At 35.8% G+C, this 21585-nt stretch overlaps 1 protein-coding gene across 2 annotated transcripts in view; it reads right to left on the bottom strand.

Annotated features, from left to right (window-relative positions):
- The window catches only part of SRPX (sushi repeat containing protein X-linked), a 108942-nt gene extending 87614 nt beyond the window's left edge, over positions 1-21328 (bottom strand). For both annotated transcript variants that reach the window (XM_074300841.1, XM_074300842.1), the window contains exon 1: positions 21132-21328. In XM_074300841.1, coding sequence (XP_074156942.1) covers positions 21132-21204 — 73 coding nt within the window. In that variant the 5' untranslated portion in view covers positions 21205-21328. The remainder of the gene's footprint in view (positions 1-21131) is intronic.
- Between the last annotated feature and the right edge of the window lie 257 nt (positions 21329-21585).

Genomic DNA, 21585 nt, shown 5'->3' with positions numbered 1-21585 from the left:
ATATCTTTAGAGTATTCTTATGAAGAGAACTGAAGTTAAGTACAACATAGAGGTTTAATAAGGTCATTGCATATTTGTGTACTAAGCAGGGAAATATTTTCAATCTATTATTTAATGATAATAATAGATAATAAAATAATAAATTTACATTTAATATTTTCAAAGCATTTTAAATATATTATCTAATTTAAATCTGGGTAATGAGCCTCAGATGACCAGGTTAAAAGTACCATTTAATTTTCCATTTTTCTTAAGTCTCCAAAGCTTTTCCATTTGTTTAAAATTCCAAACATTCTTAAAAATAAAAAAAAATTAGCCTTGAGAGTAAAGATAGAATTTTGATAAAACCTCTGCCAATGTTATGATGCAGGGATGAGAGTAGGAAAAAAAAAGATGGCATGAGGACTAGTAAACTAATTCTGAATTACAGAAAAAAATATGAATTTTTTTGCACTTTATAATATACATCACAATAAACCGTGACATAAGTAATGAAGCATTATTATTATCAATGTAGGGTTTTTTCCTCTTGTTAAAATAGAGATACTTTAATGAGAGAAATGTTTTTAAAAATCAGCAGTTTTGTAAATTGGAGAGTACTTTATTTTAAATTGTCTTAGAAATGAAAGAAGGAAAATATGTTATGGATCATAATGGTTAACACATGTTGCAATAAATAAAGCAAGTTAAACTTCAAATATACAATTCACAGTAAATAATCATATCACCAGACTTTAACAGATTTGTACTTGGAAGGAAGGGATGGCATGAAAGGGACATTTTTAATGAGATCAAGGAAAAAAAGAACATCTGTCAATACTTGTTGAGATATCCTTTTCTTACATCATTCTATATTCTAGCTTTAAGGTAGGAAAAAAATACAAACAAATCTTCACTGGCTATTTCACAAGTTTGCCAGGACATGTTAACTATGTACCACTGTGTGAACAGACTAGGGGAAAAAACCCACAAACACCAATGCTTTCATTTTACAAGTAAGGGAACTGAGGCTAAGGAAAAGTAAACTTTAATTGTCCATCAGCAAGGAAACATTTATAAAACATCTACTGTGTGCTTTAAAAACTGTGTTAAGCACTGGAATTTGTTTCTAGGTTTTTGCTAAGACTCAAAGTGCTGTTGTTGGTATTTTGATGCATCTGGGTGTATTCTGGTTAATTATTGACTTTCCCCATTTTCTATTGTCGTATGACAGACCAAGTCTATATGTATGCTCAATTAATTTGATAGTTTAGTCTGTCATTTAGAATGAGGATCAAGAGGAAGATGCAAGATCATAAAAAACAATGCTGACTGATAGAAGATCTGGGATTAAATCTTGACTCTGCTATGATAAGTGCTGACAAGCTGATTACTTTTTCAAAAAGATTACAAGCAAATCTATTAAGCTAATAATTAATATTATTATGATTAATATTAAGCTAAGATTAAAAGGTAAATAATTAAGCAGAGGAAACAATCTTTACAGCTGATTTCTCTGACAAAAGTCTCATTTCCAAGACATTTGCAGGGGTTCTCAAACTATGGCCCGCGGGCCCAGTGCAGCCGCTAAGGACGTTTATGAGGCCTGCCGGGTTATGGCAAATGGGCTGAGGGGTGGAGATAGAGTGTGAGTTTTTGTTTTTACTATAGTCCTGCCCTCCATCAGTCTGAGGGACAGTGAACTGGCCCCCTAGTTAAAAAGTTTGAGGACCACTGAAAGGCACTGATTCAAATTTATAAGAGCTATTCCCCAATTGGCAAGTTCTCAGGGGAAGAAACCTAGGTTAACTCTAACCATAGGAAAAAAAAATGCTCCAAATCAGTATGGATTAAAGAAGTGTAAATTAAAGAAATTCTGAAATTTTACCTCACACTCATCAAAATGGTGAAGATGTCACAAAACAGGAAATGGAAAATATTCGTGGGGCTTGGCTATCTTATCCACTATTAGTAAAGCTTTAAATAAAGACAACCATTTTTGGAAAGTAATTTGGAATATACACACAAAGAGTTAATAAACATACTCTTAAGTTTTGCAAAGCATTTTTTAAATAAATAGGCATTATTATAATCCCTGGTATTGAGATAAGGAGACTGAAAGTTCAGAAAGTTCAGAGTCACACAGATAGTGACTATCTGAATTAGGATTTTAACCCAATCCTTCCCAAATCTAGGTACAATACCAGAAACACAGTCACATGGTAGGTGCTTTCTTCTTGTAGATGATAAAAACCTAATGTTTCTCTTGTAGTTTCCAAAACCTTGAGCAGAGGACTTAACATGACGTGGACACTTAATAAGTCAAAGAGTTATAAAATCTCTATTTTTCATTAATCAAGGAAATATTTTTTGAGTGCTTGTTAGATGCATAGAACATAGACTCAGCAATCAAGGAATCTGGGCAGATGATGCAAAGATGTAGTCAATAAGAATGCATAAATATAAAATTTCAAAATTGTATTTAAAGAGGGGATGTCTGCTAGAGTAGTTCATTTTGGAAGTACATGTGAGTGAGTTTGGTCATTCATTCAACCAAATACTCTTTCTGAACAAGATGGAGGCAACTAAGCAGACACTGGATAGAATACTAAACTTTGAGTCAGAAGAATCTAAGTTCAAATCCAGCCTGAGACAGACTTCCTAGCAGTGTGACCCTAGGCAAATAACTTAATCTCCATTTGGTTCAGTTTTCTCATCGGTTAAATGAGGATAATAATAGTTCTCACCTCACAAAGTTGTTGTGAAGATCAAATGAGATAATATTTTCAAAATGATTTAGAAGTCAAAGCACTATATGGATAGTAGCATTGTTGTCATTATATTATTTTTGTAAGAGTTATTCAGTTATGGAACTAATAACTTTTCTCTGGGTAGAAATAAAGAGAAAAGAGGTACAAATAGAATCCTTCAGTCTTAAAGCTAGACAGGACATAAAAGAGTAACTAGACCCTGGGCAAGTCCTTTCACTCCTATGGCAAGTGCTTGAACTGACATCTGGTCTGTGATAGTAGCTGTGGATATCCATGTCTTCTACCTTGCCCTTATCTTGCGCTGACCAAGTGCTTTACACCAAAAGGCATCAATTATTTTTCTGATCTCTCCCTGCCTTCAATCTCTTCCTTGAGTTCTTGATCTAGCAACTATAGAAAGGGAGTTGAATTATAAGAAAGGATAGAATCTAACCCTAGCCCAAACCGTGAATTGATGCTGACGATATGAATACATGGGGAAAAAGCCCAAACACACATCAAATAAGTGAAAAAATACACTTGATTCAGAAGAAAACTCAAAACAAGAGAGTTATAGAACAACTATATGCTTTTTTGGCCACAAGGATTACAAGAATACTTTAAATAAATGAAGCAGGAGATTAAAAAAAATAAAATAAAATAAGAATTCTAAGGTGGGAAATGGAAGAGAAATCAAGAGCTTAGAATGGAAAGTAAAAAAACAAGTAGACTCCCCCCAAAATTAAAATGGAGTAAACAAAGCTTGATAAGTCCAAGAGACAGACAACAGGAAATATAAAAACTAAATTAAATTTGGTGAATTAAATTTAAAATTGGAAGGGAAAAAATAAGAAATCTAACCAAGAAAATCAGTCTAGAAGACAGGATGTGGAGAGATCCTTAAGAATTATCAGATCCTACACAGGATAGACCTTTGGAGAAAAGTGACCGAGTACCAAAAAAAAAAAAAAAAATTGTGAAATTCAGCCAAAGCAATAGCTGTAGGAAAGTGTATATCTCTAAAAATGTCTATCAACATATGAGAGAAAGAGCTTAAGTAAAGGAATTTGGCATGCAAGAAAAAATTAGAAAAAGGACAAATTTTAAATTCATTATTAAATACCAAAATGGAAATCTTGAAAATAAAAGAAAAAAAATTTTTAAATGGAAAGTAAAAGAAAATTGAACTAAAACTAGAAGATGGTTTTATGAAAAAAACAACAATAAAATAAATCTGATTTTTAAAAGAATGAAATAAGATAACCAGATTATTAGTATCAAAAATTAAAAGAGTAAGTATACAACTAATGAAGATAAAATTAAAAGAATTATTAGGAATTATTTTGAGCAATTATATGCTAGTGAAATTCAAAATCTAAGTGAATGGATGAATAATTACAAAAATTGACCTTAGTAACAGATGAGAAATAGAATGTTTAATGACCCTGTCTTAGAAAAAGAAACTGAAAAGGCCATAAATGATATCTCAAAGAAAAAAATCTACAGGATAGGATGGATTGAAAAACAATTCTACCAAGCATTTAGGAAAAGTTAATTCTAATGTCACACAAATTATTTTTTTTAAACTGGTAAAAATTCTTTTTATGACACAAATATGGTTTAATACCTAAACTATGGAGAGTAAAAATATAGAAATTATAGATCAATTTTCCTAATGAATATCAATACACAAAATTTAAATAAAACACTAGCAAGGAGATTACAACTATATATCATAAAAAATCATATACCATGACGAGGTGAAATTTATGCCAGAAATATAGTTGGTTTGATATTAGGCAAACTATAAGTATGATTACAATGTCAATTAAAAAAAACAATAAAAATCATGATTATCTCAATATGATACAGAAAGGATTTTGACAAAATATAAGACCAATTCCAATTAAATACAATAAAAAGCATAAGAATACATAGCTTTCTTAAAATTTTAATTATTATTTAACTAAAACCAAGAACAAGCATTATTTGTAATGAAAATAAACTAGAAGCTTTTCCAATAGGATTTGGGGTGAAGCAATACTAATTTACTAGTATTATTTAATATTGTATGTGAAATTCTAATTATAGCAGTAAGATAAGAAAAAAAGAAATTAAAGGAATAAAAACAAGCAATAAAGAAACAAACTATAACTTTTCCAGTAATGTAATGCCTAGGGAATTAGCTAAAAATTAGTTGAAACATTTAACAATTTTACCAAAGTTGCAGGATATAAAATATATTCACATAAATCATTAGCATTTCTGTATACCACTAACATAAGTAAGCAGTAAGAGAGGGGAAGAGAATGTCCATTTAAAATAACTGCATACAATGTAAAATATTTGAGAGAGATTGTATAAGCACAACTACAAAATATTTTTCACCTAAATAAAGAGAGATGTAAGCAACTGGTGAAATATTAATTGCTCATTAGTGGCTCAAGCCAACATAATAATATGATAATTTTACCCAAGTTAATAAACTCATTCAATACCATACCAATCAAACTTCCAAAGATTTTATAGATGTAGAAAATTATAACCTAATAATTCATCTGGAAGAACAAAAGACCATGAATCAATGTTACACATTTTTAAAAGTGAAGGAAGACAGTCTAACAATACCAGATTTCAAACTATGCTACAAAGCAGTAATCATAAAAACAATCTGGACCTGATTAAGAAGTGAAGTAGTGGAATAGATTAGGTAAGTAATACACAGTAATAAATGACCATAGCAATTTAGTGTTTGATAAACCCAAAGAGTCAAGCTTTTGGGAGAACTCTGAAAAAAAAATTCTGGGAAAATTATGAAGTAACTTGGTTAAAAACTAGACATAGATCAACAGTTCATACTCTATGCCAAAATCAAGTCAAAATATAGAAATAAATGATTTAGACATAAAGGATAGTATAATATGCAAATTAGAGGAGCATGAAAAATTTATCTGTCAGATCTATTGAAAAGGGGAAGAGTTCACAAGAGACAGAAAGCATCATGAGAAGTAAAGTGTTTAATTTTAATTATAGCAAATTAAAAAGGTTTTGCACAAATAAAACTGATGCTATCAAAATTAGAAGGAAAACAGAAAACTGGGGGAAATATTTATAACAAATTTCTCTGATTTTCACATTACCTCATTCAGGGAACTGAGCCAAGTTTATACAAATAAGAGCTATTTCTAATTGTTAAATTGTCAGATAAAGAGGCAGTTTTCAGAAAAAGAAATAAAAGCTATCAATTGTCATATTTAAAAAATTACATTTGGCTAATCAGAAATATGTTTTGCATAACATCACATATATAATCAATATCATATCCCTTGCTTTCTCAAGGGAAAAGGCAGAATAAGGGGGGAAATTTGAGATTCAAAGTTTTAAAAATAAATATTAAAAATTATATGTAATATTTAATGAAATAATTTAAAGATATATTTTAAAAACAGAATTATTAGTCTCTGTGAAAACCATAAACAAATAAAAATCCTGGGAAACATATTTTAAGAAACTACAGTAGAAAATCACATGCACTATTAGGACCAGATTCTCTAGTATTTTGTAATCATTTATGGTGACATGCTATCTCTACTCAGGCTATTATTTCCTCCTCATCAGACTCTTCTTCTGCCTCTGTAAACACTCAGTTCTGGTAGGTCAGCTTTGACTGAATTTTGTTCATTTCTAAGCCTCTACAGCATTTTTACAACTGGCTACCAGGCTCATATTTCCCTCTCCTTCCCTTCCTTTACCGTCTAGATTCACTTTATGCTTTTTGTCCCCTCCTACTGCCCCCCTCATTAGAATGTAAGCCTCTTGATGATAGATACTGTCTTGTACCCACTGTTGTCCACTACCCAGTATTGAATCACAATTCAAGGGCAGAGACAAGCACTGCAGTCTTAAAGGAGTAGGAGTCTTATGTATATAAGGACCAGAGGAAGCAGTAAGCAAAAATTTTCCCCATTCACACCACAATGGAAACATAGAAAATTTACAGGTCCCCCTTGAGCAGTAAAAGCAACAGAAGGACATAAAAGACAAACACTCAATACATAAATTCTTCCCACCCATAAAGGTAAACAGAATCTATAAAGGCCAAAGTCAGGAAGTAAACTAGAAAAATGGACAAACAGTTTTTAAAAAGAACCTAACTGTAAAAATCTATGATGACAAGAAAACTCAATAGACACTCTTAGAAGACAAAGACTAGGAACACCTACATGTAAAGTCTCAAAGAAAAATGCAGGTTGGATACAAGTTCAACAAGAATTCCTAGAAGACTTAAAGATTTTTTGTTGTTATTTTTAAAGAGCAACACATTATTTTAAAAATCAAAAACAGTAGAAAATTCTGAAAACAAATGAGAGTAGTGAATGGAAATTATGAAGAGAGAATTAATACCTTGGTAAAAAGAAGCACACACACATACACATACCACTGAAGAAAATAACTCCTTAAAGATAAATATCCGTCAAATGGAAACTAATGCTTCCATAAAACATTGAGATGTGCCAAGTCTCATTTATTCTATCTTCATAACATCTTTCACATGCATTCTCTTTTCTCCTCTGACACTATCACTGTCCTAGTGCCCTCATTACCTCACACATGGAACTATTTGGATAGCTTACTGGTTGGTCTCTGTGCCTCAAGGTGTTTCCTATTCCAGTTCCCCTCCTCTTAACTACCAAAGTCATGTTCCAAAAAGATTGCCTTGATCTTCAGTAGCTCTTCATTCCCTCCAGAATGAAATAGAAAATCCTTTGTTTGACTCTGAAAATCATTCATAACAAGGTTCTTTCCTAGTTTCCAGTTTTCTTATACCTTACAATCCTCTTCGCCATCAACATTATCACCATTACCTATCTTGTAACCAGTGTCACTGGTTTCTTATTCCATATACAGCACACTCCATCTCCAACTCCATGCCCTTTCACTGGTTGTTTCTCTCTAACTGAATTCTCTCTAATCTCATCCTTGATTTCTGCTCTCTCTGACTTCCTTCAAGTTCAAAATAAAATCCTACCTTGTATAGAAAGCCTCTTTTATTCTCTCTTAACGCTAATGTCTTCACTCTGGAATTATCTATAATTTATAGATTTGTATAGATCTTATTTGTACAAAGATATTTACATATCTTCTACCATTATTAGTCTGTAAGCTCCTTATAGGTAGGGAAGGTTTTTTGCTTTCCTATATTTCCTTAAAGCTTAATACAGTGCCTATAGGGCACAAAGCAGATGTTTAATAAATGTTTGTTGTAATGTCCAGTATTAGTTTGTCCATTTCTTTCTATAATTTCATAGAAATATAGACTCACAGAATTTGAAGGAACCATAGAGTAAATTATGAATTATTCCAATCTAATCTAATATTCTCCAGCTTCTTAAACTATGGTTCACAAACTTATATGGGGTCTCATAACTTAATGTAGTGGTGGGGTCATAAAATTAGGGTTCATTTTCAATAAATATTTTACTTGTATATATCTATTTTACATACCTATATATCCAGAGCCACATAAAAATTTCTCTGGAGAAAAGGCGTTATGAGTGCAAAAAGTTTAAGAAGCCCTGCAACATTCAACTTAAGCTTTCAGCATCCTACAACATTCTAAACAAGACATTATTAACATTTGGGAACTTATTACTTCCCAAGCTCACCTGTTCTATTTTTGGACAGCTCTAATTATTTTTTAATTTCATTAAATTGCGCCAAAATTTTCTTTCCATAAGAATCAATCACAAAATTTTAATCCTTTATTCTGCTTTATATTGAGGAGAGTAGAAATCTCTGGCCAGAGGTTCACCTGGTATCTGTTTGTAGATTGTGAGAGTGAGTGAGAAAACAACAAATATTGTATAAATCACTACAAAATTTCCTTGAGATGGAATCTGGCCCCAATCTCTTCTGGCTAATTCATACCTGAGTATGACTTTTATCAGCAGAGAACAGTAGCTAGGTGGGATGGAGGTGAATGGGGGCAGGCATTGCTGACATATGACAAGGAGAATTGCTGACCAGTACCCCAAGGCATGAAGGAAATCAGGAATTGAGTTTAAAGGCCCTAAACAAAAGCCAAATATGTAAATCAAAGTGAAAACATCCTTTTAGATTACAATGTCATTCTTGCCAAGAAAAAGGAGACAATGTCTCACCAACGTTTAGTCACTGGCAACAAGTCTGATACAGTTCCTGTGAATAATGCTGAGGTAAACAACCATGACACCCATATGGACCATAGCTCCTTGTGGTGTAGACTTCTGTAGGACAATCAAGGGGATGGATTTGACCAAATGGTACCCCTTCTTCACCACACTGAGTATTGATGCCTTAGCCAAACTGGCTGAAAGTTCTTAACATAAAACCCAATGCCCATTTAGACCACACTTTGTTAAATGGCAATTCAGAATCATCATTATAGGAGCCAAAAATAAAATCAGGGTTGCAATGATATTCACAGAGAATGAGTGGACTGGAAAAGTACAGGAAATTCTAATCTATAAAAGAAAGGAGATAGATTAGATGAACCCTAAGTCTCTTCCAGATCCTGATGTATGATTCTATAATCCTAAGAGATGATCAAGAAACTGCTATATGGGGTACAGATGTTGCACATGTGAAAGGCAGAAGAAATTCTGTGGCTGACCTCAAAGTTTCTTTTCTACTAAAGTGGCCCATCTGACTGAACAACTCTTTCTGCCTCCTAGCTCTAGGTTTAGGGCCATCATTTTTTATGTAATAAAAACAAAAACAATAATAAAACCATGCAAGGAATCTACAACCCCAAACCTCTGGATTAATCTGAGCCATCATGTCCAGCACCATGTATCAGCTTCCCGGAGAGCACTGGCTAAGGAGGCATCCAACAAGGCCTAAAGAAATGATGGGTGAGTGAATCATTGGGCTCTGGAATGAATCCCCTGAGGCCCAGAGCCCAGAGTGCTCTATGAAACTAGAACAACCAGGTGCAAACAATTATTTCTTGGAAAACGGGTGCTTAGCTGTCCCATCAGTGAGTGATGTTCCTTACACAAACTTCTTAAATCTCCATCTGAAAATCCTGCTCAAAAGTTCTTGAGAGTTTCCAAGTTACCAGGAATAATGTCCTAGCCCATCTTGATCTCCAAGTATCTCACAAATTATTTGTGTTATGACTTGTTTTTATTCAGCTCACTACAGATCTCATCTGGCTCTCTGTAGTCTTATTTTTATAAGATTATTAATTTTGGCAGTTCTGAGTATAACATAGTTTTATTCCATGAAATTGCTCTAGTCCCTCCATCAATAAATATCTGTTATTTATATACAGACTATAGGTAAGGTGAGGCAGCTAGATGTCAAAAAGGATAGAGCACCAGGCCTAGAAGCAAGAAGACTCACTTTCCTAAATTCAAATTTGGCTTTAGACATTTACTAGCTGTGTCATCCTTGGGCAAGTTCTTGCTTCCTCATCTGTAAAATTGATGAGGTCTAGAATTGGGGTACCTAAATGAAATTAGGGTTTAATTGAGGTTTAGTGGCAGGTTCGGGGCACAGGGATCAAATGGAGCTCCCCTGCAACTCCTTTAGATTCGGCACAAGGATACAGAGTTAAATGAGGTCTAGTGGCGGTGCAAGAGTCCCCTGTAAAGGAATTTACAGACCCAAAAACCTAGATTGACAAAAGAGGTTTATTATGGGGTTTGGAAGTAAGGTTAAAGTCTAGTTAGTAAAAAGTGAAGGTAGAGAGAAGAGGTCACCGGAACCAGTGTTCCAGTGGGCAGAGATCCAACTTGGTGCCAGGGGTAAGGCTGCCATGTTTGGGACCTCTGCAAAGAGAGGGCTCCAGTCTGCCTCTTTTATAATAGGGGGCTTTGGCTACAAGCTGAAAGGGGCTTTTAGGTGGAGTCCCAGATTGGCTCCTAGCTGGGTTTCACTAGGGTTAGAATTTGAATTGAATTCAATAGGTTTTGGGACTGAGTCGTCCTCACCCAGATAACAAAGATGAAACTGTTTGTGCTTGGGGTGGAGTCTGCCCTGAGGCAGAGTAGAAGGAGGTTTTCTCCTTTAAGGATTTTTCAGAGTTTTGGTGTTTCCTCTTCAAAATGACTTGAGAAGGAATAGCAAACCACTCTAGCATCTCTGGCAAGAAAACCTCATGACTAAGCAACAAGGACAAGGCACCTGTATTACCACTCCTGTTAGGAAATTTAATTCAATAAGCTCCTTTTTTGTGATAGATATTAATGCTAAGTATGGGGGATGTCATCATGAGCTTATGTTCAATTATATGCCAGATAGTATACTATAGAGAAGATACAAAGAAAAATTAGAGGAAAAAATGTAATGTAGTGAAGAAAGTCCTGGACTTGAGTCTGAAGACTTCAGTTTAATTCCAGATTTTATCACTTACTAGCTTTGTGATCTTCATCCATCATTTAGTCTCTGCATCTCAATTTCCTTATCCATAAAATGATGGAGATAATACTTGTACTACTTATGTCACTCAGTTGTGAGACCTGAATGATGTGCATGTGTTTTGATACCTATTACCATTTTTATGAATAAAGTACAATCTTTGCTCAGAAGGAATTTGCACTTTAGTTTTTATCTGTATAACTTAAAAGAAAATAAAACAAAATTATAGCAAGTGGAATTATGGGGCTGTCCCTGGAAGATGGATTACTTTCATTACTTCAATTCAAATTTACTTTCTTAAGTGAGCTGGTATGATGCAGCATTGTTCATTCTCTTGTCTAATAAGTTCTTATTTACTCACAGAACTCATGAGGAAGCTCTACAGAAGCTTCTACCATCTGTGTGACCTTGGATAAGTCAAGTCATGTAATCACAGATTCTGAGTTGGAAGGGAGATTAGTAACCACTGAGCTCAATCTGCTTATTTCACAAGCAAAGAAACTGAGACTCAGAGAAGTTTGTCCAAGGTTAGCTGAGTAGTAGCAGAGCAGAAATTTGAGTTCAGGTTAATAGGTCATAAATCCAGAGAAGGGACTTCACAGGACACTTAGACCAATGGTTCTTAATGTGGGGTCCACAGATAGATTTCAGAGGAGGCATGTAAACTTGAATGGGAAAAAATAAATCTTTATTTCAATATAATGGATTTCCTTTGTATTCCTACTTATTTTATTTTATGCATCTAAAGACATATTTCTGAAAAATGACAATAGGTTTCAATGGAATGCCAAATGGGTTCATGACATCAAAAAAGTAAGAGTCTCTGATCATGTCAGATATGCTGATGCAGATGAGGAAAGTGAGATTCAGAAAGCTTAAATGATTTGCCAAAAGTTACACAAGTAATGAGTCCTGAAGAGTCTGGAAAAGCTAAATCCAACTCTTGCCTCAGGTAAGGTAAAGGTTTGTGTCTGCCTCAGTCTTCTCATCTGTAAACGGGAATGATGACAATATTTACCTCCTGTGGTTGTTGTGAGGGTAAAATAAGATAATAAATGTAAAGGATTATGTAAATATTATATTTTATATATGTAGTCACACACATAAATAATATTAATCTGTGAGAAATTAGGGATTTGGATTCAATGATCTCTAATATCCTACCTAGTTCTAAATCTCTGATTCCGTATGTGACTCTATCAGATGTAACAACACAGGTTCAGAAAGGAACCTTAGAAATTCAATTAATCCAACACTGATTTTTAGGATTAAGAAAACTGAAGCCAATGTCTTGCTCAATGACATCCAATAAATCAATATTCAAACCCACTTCCCCTGATACCTGAGTCAAAGTTCTTCCCAAAAGAATATATTGGTCTCCTACTTGACAAGAGATAGGGAATCCAGAGCATGAAACTATATCACAAATACAATTCCCAACAGGAAGAAATCCAGTCTAAAAGGCCCAATGGCAGTTCAGACACATAACCTAAACAGCATGAAACAGTTTAATGGGCTAGAAAGAATGCCAGATTATCCTGGTTTTGCAACTTCCTAACTGTGTAATCTTGTATCAGTCATATAACTTCTCTGTGCCTGTTTTCTCATCCATATAAAGAAAGGTTTAGACCAGATGATTTCAACTTCTGTGATCCTCATTTCCATAATTTGAAACTCAAATATTGGCAATCAAACCAGAGTTATTTAAGCTTACAAGTTTTTAAGCATATAAGCAATTAGCACACTTTTAAAATCAGTTTGGCTGCCAGATCCTTAAGACAGCAAGTCCCCTTCCAGATGATCTTGTGTAACAATGACAGTGTTGAAACAATGCCAGTGAAGTTCTGAAAAGCAAGCAGTATTAACAACAAGAATTTGTGATGAAAATAACGTTCTAATCAGACCTTAAAAAACAGGAGAAAGCAAACCATTTGAGAAACAGCATACATCCTCTAAAGTAAACTTTATTTAGCCAATCCATTGATGGGTTTTCTTAGGGCTAGATGATGCAGGAAGTAAAAAGAAGCCTAAAAAAAAAAAAAAAAAAAAAAAAAAAAGGAACAAAACTGGAAGTCACACAGTGGAAGCTATGGACTTGTTTTGTTAAAATAACCATTGCTTATTATTTGAAAAGAAAAATTTGTCACAAAGTTTGGCACGCAGTTTTCTCATATGTAAAATTAGTGGATTGGATTGGATTCTTTCTATAGGTTCCCTTCCTGTTCTGTGATTCTTTATTTCCAAGTTCATGATAGAAAATGAGCTTCTAGGCAGCGCCCCCATTTCACTTTGAGAGAGCAGAAACTGAGTATGGGAAGAAACAACATTTATATCCCCTTGAGAAAGTTTTTGGCACATAGCCTGTTGGGGGAAAATGGCAATGGATAAGAATGGACAAGCATCACTCATATTCTAGAACAAAGGTGTTGGCAGAAGAAACTCCCCAAGCTTTTGGATTGGAGAGTGGATTTTTTACTTTGTTTTGTTTATCTGTTTATTCACAAATTATTATTCTAGACATGAATCCTTAGCTTTTTATCAATCAGAATTTTGCTAGAAAGGCATGTGTTGATTCTCAGGAATAAATACACACTCTGCCATTAATATAAGCAATTACTTGCATAATTTATTTCTTCTCTTTTCATAACCAGTTTCTGTTGTCTTTTTCAATTCAGTTCAATGAACTTTTAAGTGCCTACTATTCACTGGGCACTCTGCTCTTTTGAAAAGGGAACTGGCACAAGCATCTCTGTGTGTAGTAAGAGAAACATTCAATCTTGTTGGAAGGGAATGAAGCAGAAAAGTGGCCAATAAAATAATAAATGCCAACTCCAGCTTGTGACTGCAGTCAGTTTCTCATCTTACAACCCCCAATGGACTGACTATTGCTTAAACAGAGTATGTTCATGGCTTGAAAATCAGCTTCTGTAGCCAGAAAGCCACAGCTCCTACATTGCCCTGGATGCACAAGGCATAGAACTCTGACTCATGCATGCTTTTCTCTCTGCTGTGGTCCCCAGTATCTTCTTCCCAACAAGCAGACTGGGACCATCAGAAGGGAAGGCTAAGCACTTCAGTGTCAATCTCTGCTAACAAAATACTGAATCCAAATTGTCATCATGAATTAACAAGACAGAAGAGAACCCCCTCCTGCGTTTTGTTGAGTGCTGGGATCTGGGTCTGTCCCATGGCAACAGGGTTTAGACTCAGACAGAAATTTCTAGCCTGTCGCAGTTAAGACTTTAATTGTATCTATTGAGTCAGGTGCTCCCTGTCTAATGGCTACATCCCAATGTGTCATTTTGTAAAGTTCTGTTGTGATTTTGTTTTTGTTAAAATAATAATCATAACCCTCTGGCTTTCCTGGATTACTAAACAGCAGTAAAATTGGCATAGCTTATTCTCTCTGGCAAGACTATTTGAAGTCTCTCATAGACTATAACAGCCTAGGACCCAAGTCTGGGACCTGGTCTTACCACTGGACAAGAGTTTGCTAATGTTTTATTTGAAAATAGGAAGGAAATGAAACTGAAATTTATTAAGCATCTACTCTGTTCCAGGCACTAGGTGAAGTATGCTACAAATAACTCATTTGATCAACATAACAAACTTAGGAGGTTAAAGGTTTTTGATTCTAGGAAATAAATATTGTACCCTATCATAAATATGTAAAATTATTCACCTAAAATATTCCTTCTCTTTTCATAACCAGTTTTTAATGATCATCTTTATTTTATAGTTGAGGGAACTGAGGCAGCAGAGATTGACTGATTTACCCAGAGTCACAAATTTACACAGAGTCACATGTTAAGTGTCTGAGGCTGGATTTGAACTCAGGTTCTTCTGACTCTACAGCCAATCCACTGTCCACTGAATCATCTAGCTAACTCCATCCTAAAAACATTTTCAAAGCCTTACTAGCCTGAATCATTTATACATATGAACCATCTCATGAAAGATTTTTCAATTATAACTAGGAAAAGATGACCAGGGATTTGTCCCCATCCCCACCAAAATCAGATGCAATAACAACATTTCATGGTTTACTTCCTGTTCACTCATGGCTACATTTTAGGTGAGTTTTCCTCTCCGAGCCATCCTTTCCTTGCTCCACTTATCCCAGGTATATACAGGCCTACATTGTATTTTCCAAATACTTGTTAAGGGCTGGGATTAGTAGAAAGAAAATTGAGTTGGAAGGCAAGTGTTTTGGCTTCTAATCCACATTTTTACACGTTAACTGTGAAACCTGGGGTAAGCCACCCAGAGTCACACAGCCTCAGATTCCTCATTTCCAAAATAAGAACTAGACTAGGTGATTTCTATTACATCTCTAATATTCTATGATTTTCATTACTTTTAACCCACATTCTAAATATACCTTCTTTTCTTCTTTGCAGAAATAGAGAATTATAGATATAGACTGTCAATTTTGTTAGCTGTTTTGGTTAATTTTACTAAACTGCTTGTTTCTCTATTTTTTAAAAATTTCTTATTATAAGGGATGACTTCATAAGTGGGAGGGAGGAATACATTTTTAAAATAAAAGTAATATGAAACCCAAAACAGCCATGATTTTTGAAACATGCAAAATTTTATATTCTAAATCTCTTTGAAAATGAAGGAGAAAAACAAGGAAGGCTACAATACATTTAAAGTAGAGCTCTAAATAGAGGATCCACAAAGATGAAGATGTGAGTGATTTAGTCCCTGAACTTACTAAATGACATGTGTATTGTAGAGTACTGAAGCTACCAAACTATATTTCAATACCTCCCCATTCCACCCCCCACGAGTTTGTGTTTTTCTCTTTGTCTCTGTCTTGTTTCTCTGTGTGTGTTTCTGTCTGTGTGTCTGAATGTCCCTGATTTTGTCTGTCTGTGTGTGTCTCTGTTTCTGTCTCTGTGTGTGTCTGATTTTGTATGTCTCTATTTCTGTCTCTGTGTACCTCTGTCTCTGTCTCTTCATATATAATGTATACACACACGTTAGCAATGCATAGGAAATATTTAATTGCATAAGGTCCTACTGAAATTTGGGATGGTGGTAGAGGAAAGATAGTACCATGGGTACTGATAAGGAGTTTAGACTTGTTAAAGAGTAGGAGAAGGAAAAACTAGAAAGTGGATAATGATATTGAGAAATGTTGAAGATAAGCAGAGCTGTGTGCATATATTCATATACATGTATGTATATATAAATATATTCACATATTTGACAGATATATTTGTATTTATAGACATATACAAAGTGCATGTATCATTCATACTCATACCCATACATGCCCACATTTGCATGTATATGTACACATGTTTTTATATGAATATTTTTATATAGTTCCTATATATGTATCATCCCAAATTCTCCACTTTTAAAATGTCAACTTCTAAAGTTAGCCATCATTTCATATCACCTTAGTTCCCCTCTTTTTAATGGACACTTTTTACCAAGAATGATACCAAAATATTTGCATTCATTATTCAGTGCCTTTTTCAAACATACCCTGACATCTAATATTTGGGAGCAAAAGGTTGATTATGTGACTTGATATAAAGCCCAACAAAATATTTCCAGCTCCCTCAGGCTCACTGAAGTTAGGCCCTGACTTACTCCCTTGCATTAGCTCCTTTCAAATAAAAGCAAAGCTCCATCTCCAAAAGTGTGTATTGAAATGTATATAGTCTCATCTCTAAAGTTTTGACTTTCTTGAAATGAGGGATACCATTCAACAGAAGCTTCCTCAGCTCTATTGCTCCTCTCCAATACTTCGCAATATCACCACCCTTTCTATTTCTTCCTTCTGATTACACAGATATCCTCTCTACTCTTTAACAAGACTAAATGCTCTCTCAGCATCCTTGATCCCATATTTTCTCCACTCCCACAAATACTATCCCCATCTTACCCTGTAATCTTCTACAAGATTCTATACAATCAATCATTACTGATATACTAAGCATTGTGAGGGAATTCAACTTTCACCCATCACAATTGCCAAATTTTCCTTCTGCCTGATACTTTCTTATCTACCTACGAATGTGCTTAGGTCTCCAAAATCCTAGAAAAGTCTTCCCTTGGTTTCTCTGAACCATCTATTTGTACTTAATACCACTACTTCTCTAACCCTTCATTTTCAATTCAGTTGCTTGTAATATGGCTTTTGCCCCTGCCATCCTAATGAAATTGTTTCTCCATCATTACTAATGATCTCTTAATTGTCAAATCATTGCCCCTCCATCCTCTTGGCTATCATATACATATACTAAATATTCTTTTCCCATTTTGTACTCAGAAATCACATTCATCAGACTCCCCTTCTAACCACTCTTTCTATGCCTCCATTACTTTTCCTCATCTTTTTTTTTCCTTTTCCCTTTATGTGATTCTTCCCCAACTCCAAGTGTCAGTTCTTGGTTCTCTTTTCTGGTTATTTTTTTTCTCTATCTTTTTCTTTCTGTTTCTCTGTCTCTCTTTTTCTCTTTCAATCTCTGTCTGTCTCTCTCCCTCTTTCTCTCATCTTCATTTTGAGGGCTTTAATTCATCTGTCATCATCTTTAATACAGTAGGACACCATGAGAACCAGACAGATGAGTTTTATTAGAAAATGGAGAAAGAAGGGTGGGTGGTAATCTCAGATTGGGCAACTGGGAGACATAAGACAGTTTTGGCCGGAATGAGGATTGATTCCATATATATATATATATATATATATATATATATATATATATATATATATATATATATATATATATATATATATATATATATATATATGCCTTGATGTCTAATAGGGATGTCACCCAGGGCCTACAATTACTCTATAAAGCAGAGGAGCATAAAGATGACTCCACCAGCTATTTCCTTATGATGATATTCATGGTATTGTAGAAAGAATGCTAAATTTAGAATGCTTACTATCTATGTGATTTTGAGAAGTAATTTTACCTCCCTGGGACTCATTTTCTCCATCTGCAAACTGAAGGGTTTGGACTGATGATGGTCCCTTTCAATTCTAAAGCTATATTTAATCACCAGGTGATATTGATTGCCACTATCAGGATCAGAAGCTGTATTTAACTCACATTCACTCTTTAGGTTTGTCCATGTCTTTGGGGGGAAATGCTGAAAACACTCTTTTTTACTTCCTATCTCTCAGTTTCAGCCCTCTCTATAGGATGACATCCAATCATATGAACTCAGCTTTAAGCCCCACTCATTTGTAAAACATTGCCACCTTTATTTGCTTCATTTCATTGAGAGCCAGTTATACAATCTTGAACTTGCACTTGGCTCCAATGCAACACAAAAATAGTTAGCTATTGCATAGCGTTTACTCTTAGCAAAAACTAATTAATAAATAACTAACAATAAATAAAAAGGAAATAATGTGGAACATTATATATTACATTGAAAAAAAATTATGACCTTAGGATCTAAGTGGATTCTCTGGAAGTTTTTTGTTATCAGCATCAAAACTGGGTAAGATGAGCAGCATTCTTAAGTAACAAGTAACCTTAAATAGTACTTAGCCTAGAACAGGGAACTTGGTCCTGGATATCCCATCTAAAGCAAAATCTTCAAACTCTGCTTGTGGATTCCGGGTGCATAGAAAGTGAATGGACTGTGTGGTCCCCAGTATTTGATGCTATTCTTGTCTAGTTTAGATTTTTTTTGGTTTTTTTCAGTCATTACTATTTGTGATTTTTTTTGACAAAGATACTGGAGTGGTTTGCCATTTCCTTCTCCAGTTCATTTTATAGATGAGGAAACTAAGGCAAACAGGATTAAGTGACTTGCCCAGAGTCACACAGTTATTCAGTATCTGAGCCCTTTCATGACTTATTTTCTTTCCTTCAGGACTTTGGTTGATAAACTGACTCTATATAAATTAAAGCTTAAAGAGCATCAAATGAAACTTACTCTTTTGGAAAGGGACCTGTATGTGCAAGAATGTTTGCAGCAGCCCTCTTTGTAATGGCCAGAAACTGGAAACTGAGTGAATGCCCTTCCATTGGAGAATGGCTGAATAAATTGTGGTATACGAATATTATTGAATATTATTGTTTTGTAAGGAATAACCAGCAGGATGATTTCAGAAAGGCCTGGAGAGACTTACATGAACTGATGCTGAGTGAAATGAGCAGGACCAGGAGATCATTATATACTTCAACAATACTGTATGAGGATGTATTCTGATGGACATGGCCCTCTTCAACAATGAGATGAACCAAATCAGTTCCAATAGAGCAGTAATGAATTGAACCAGCTACACCCAGCGAAAAAACTCTGGGAGATGAGTATGAACCACTTCATTAAATTCCCAATCCCTCTATTTTTTGTCCGCCTGTATTTTTTATTTCCTTCATAGGTTAATTGTACACTATTTCAAAGTCCAATTATTTTTGTACAGCAAAATAATTATATGGACATGTATACATATATTGTATTTAACTTATACTTTAATATAGTTAACATGTATTGGTCAACCTGCCATCTGGGGGAGGGAAGGAGGGAAAAAATTGGAACAAAAGGTTTTGCAATTGTCAATGCTGAAAAATTACCCATGCATATATCTTGTAAATAAAAAGCTATAATAATAATTTAAAAAAAACTCTTTTTATAGGCGGCCCAAAATAGACCCAAAATTGCTGAAGTGATTTATAAGAAATAGAAAAATTAAAAGCAGGGTCTAAATATGTGAAGTAGGTATTCTGGCTCCAAACTCAATGCTCTTTCCGCTACAGCACTTACAAATATGGAAAACTGGCTTAAAATTTTAAGGTTGAGGTTTCTTCTTATTTAAGTATGGAATTGAAGACAAAGTTTTAATTGCAATTGAGCTGTTTTTTGAACGTAGATTTAACCAAAAGCTTACTTTATTTGCAGAGCTGTGATTGTTCCTAAGAAACAAAGAATTATGTCTTCCACAGATATTAGATGGACACTTAAGTGTTCCTGAAGGCATTACTTACTCTCCAATGACATCAAATAAAAACACTCTCATAGTTTGCTATGAGCTATGGCACGGAGAACATTTCTGAGCTGTCCTGGATCTCCAAGGCTGTTTGCAAACCAAGCACTGATCAGCCAGCTGGAAACAGGAGGAGTTTTGTCAGCTCCAAAGAGGGTATTCCACAGGCCGGAACCAATAAATACCAGGGAGGCAACTGACAAATCGGCAGAATCCTCGAATTCCAGGCAGCCCTCCTCACCTCACCCCACGTCAAACACGTGTGTAATTTTAAATTCTCCTCTCTTTGTCTTACCCCAGTTTTAATTAAAAGTGGAACCACACAAGGCATCTCTCTTAACTTTCCTCAGAAAAGACACCATAGAATGACTGCCCCCGGAGGGCAATGGTCAGTAGGAGGGGGTCTCCCTTTCCGTCTTCATTCCTGTCCAGAATACAGCTCTTGCCCGTCTGCCTGGTTTGGGTAACGTAGGTCCGTTCCCGGCAGGGGGAAAGTACATTAAGGCTGGGACTGGGTGAAGAGCAGGGGGAAGCAACTTCTAAAGAGACCCGAATCCCTCTTTTCCCGGCCCAGTATCTTCTCCCCCACTCCACCCCCCGGAAGTGTTGCGGACCCTGGAGAACCAAATGGAGATTAGAACTAGCCTCACTGAGAATGGAGAGAAGCAGTCAGAAGTTTCCGCTTGGCCTCCCACGTCAACAAGAGTTTGAATGAAAGGTTGGCTCCCTGAAGCCTGAAAATACTCAGGAGCACAGAGTAGGGAGGCCCGAGGGATAGCAAGGGAGTGATACCCGGAGATGCAAGCGCCGCTCCTGGCCAAATATAAAGGACTGATTCTCCGGCGCCTTGTTCCCTCCTTTGGGGAGGCGGACTTTTCCATGCAGAAAAAGTCCCTCTGTTCTCCCTCCCGTGCTAGCAAAACGTCCGCACCCGCAGCTCCTTGTACCCCTGCAGAGTTGGGACCCCGGGGCTGCTCACTGTGTCCCTGCTCCGGAGTTCCCTGGCTGCCCCGCCTCCTTGCTCCTACCTGGGAAGCCGAAGCTGAGCCAGGCGTGGAGGGGCAGCAGCAATAGCGCTAGCCAGACCGAGGAGCTGCCCATAGTGCACGGCCCGTTCTCCTTCCCTCCGGATGACTAGTGTTCCACCAGTGGGGCTGGAGGAGCAAAGAGAAAAGGAAGGGAAAGAGGGTGGGGGGGTTAGGAGCAGACGTGGGTCTGAGCTGGAAAACTCCTCCTCTCGACTCCCTTTCACCTCCCTCTCTTCCTCCTCCTACTCCTCCAAAGGCAGAGAGAAGTTCAAGGTTCCTGCATCCCCCTCTACTGCCTCTTTCCTCCTCCTCCTTAGACTATGCAGCTTTCTCAGCAGCCCTTCCTGACGCCACTGCTGTCCCAGCCAGGCTGGTCTTTCTCCCTCCCCTACCCCCACTCCCCACTAACTCACACACCCTAAACACTAGCTTGGGGAGAGTTCTTCCCTCGGCA

The sequence above is a fragment of the Sminthopsis crassicaudata genome, chromosome 3 (assembly GCF_048593235.1).
Source record: "Sminthopsis crassicaudata isolate SCR6 chromosome 3, ASM4859323v1, whole genome shotgun sequence".
NCBI classification, from domain to species: Eukaryota; Metazoa; Chordata; class Mammalia; order Dasyuromorphia; family Dasyuridae; genus Sminthopsis; species Sminthopsis crassicaudata.
The sequence above is the reverse complement of the archived record's forward strand: the minus strand, read 5'-3'. Positions and strand labels throughout refer to the sequence as shown.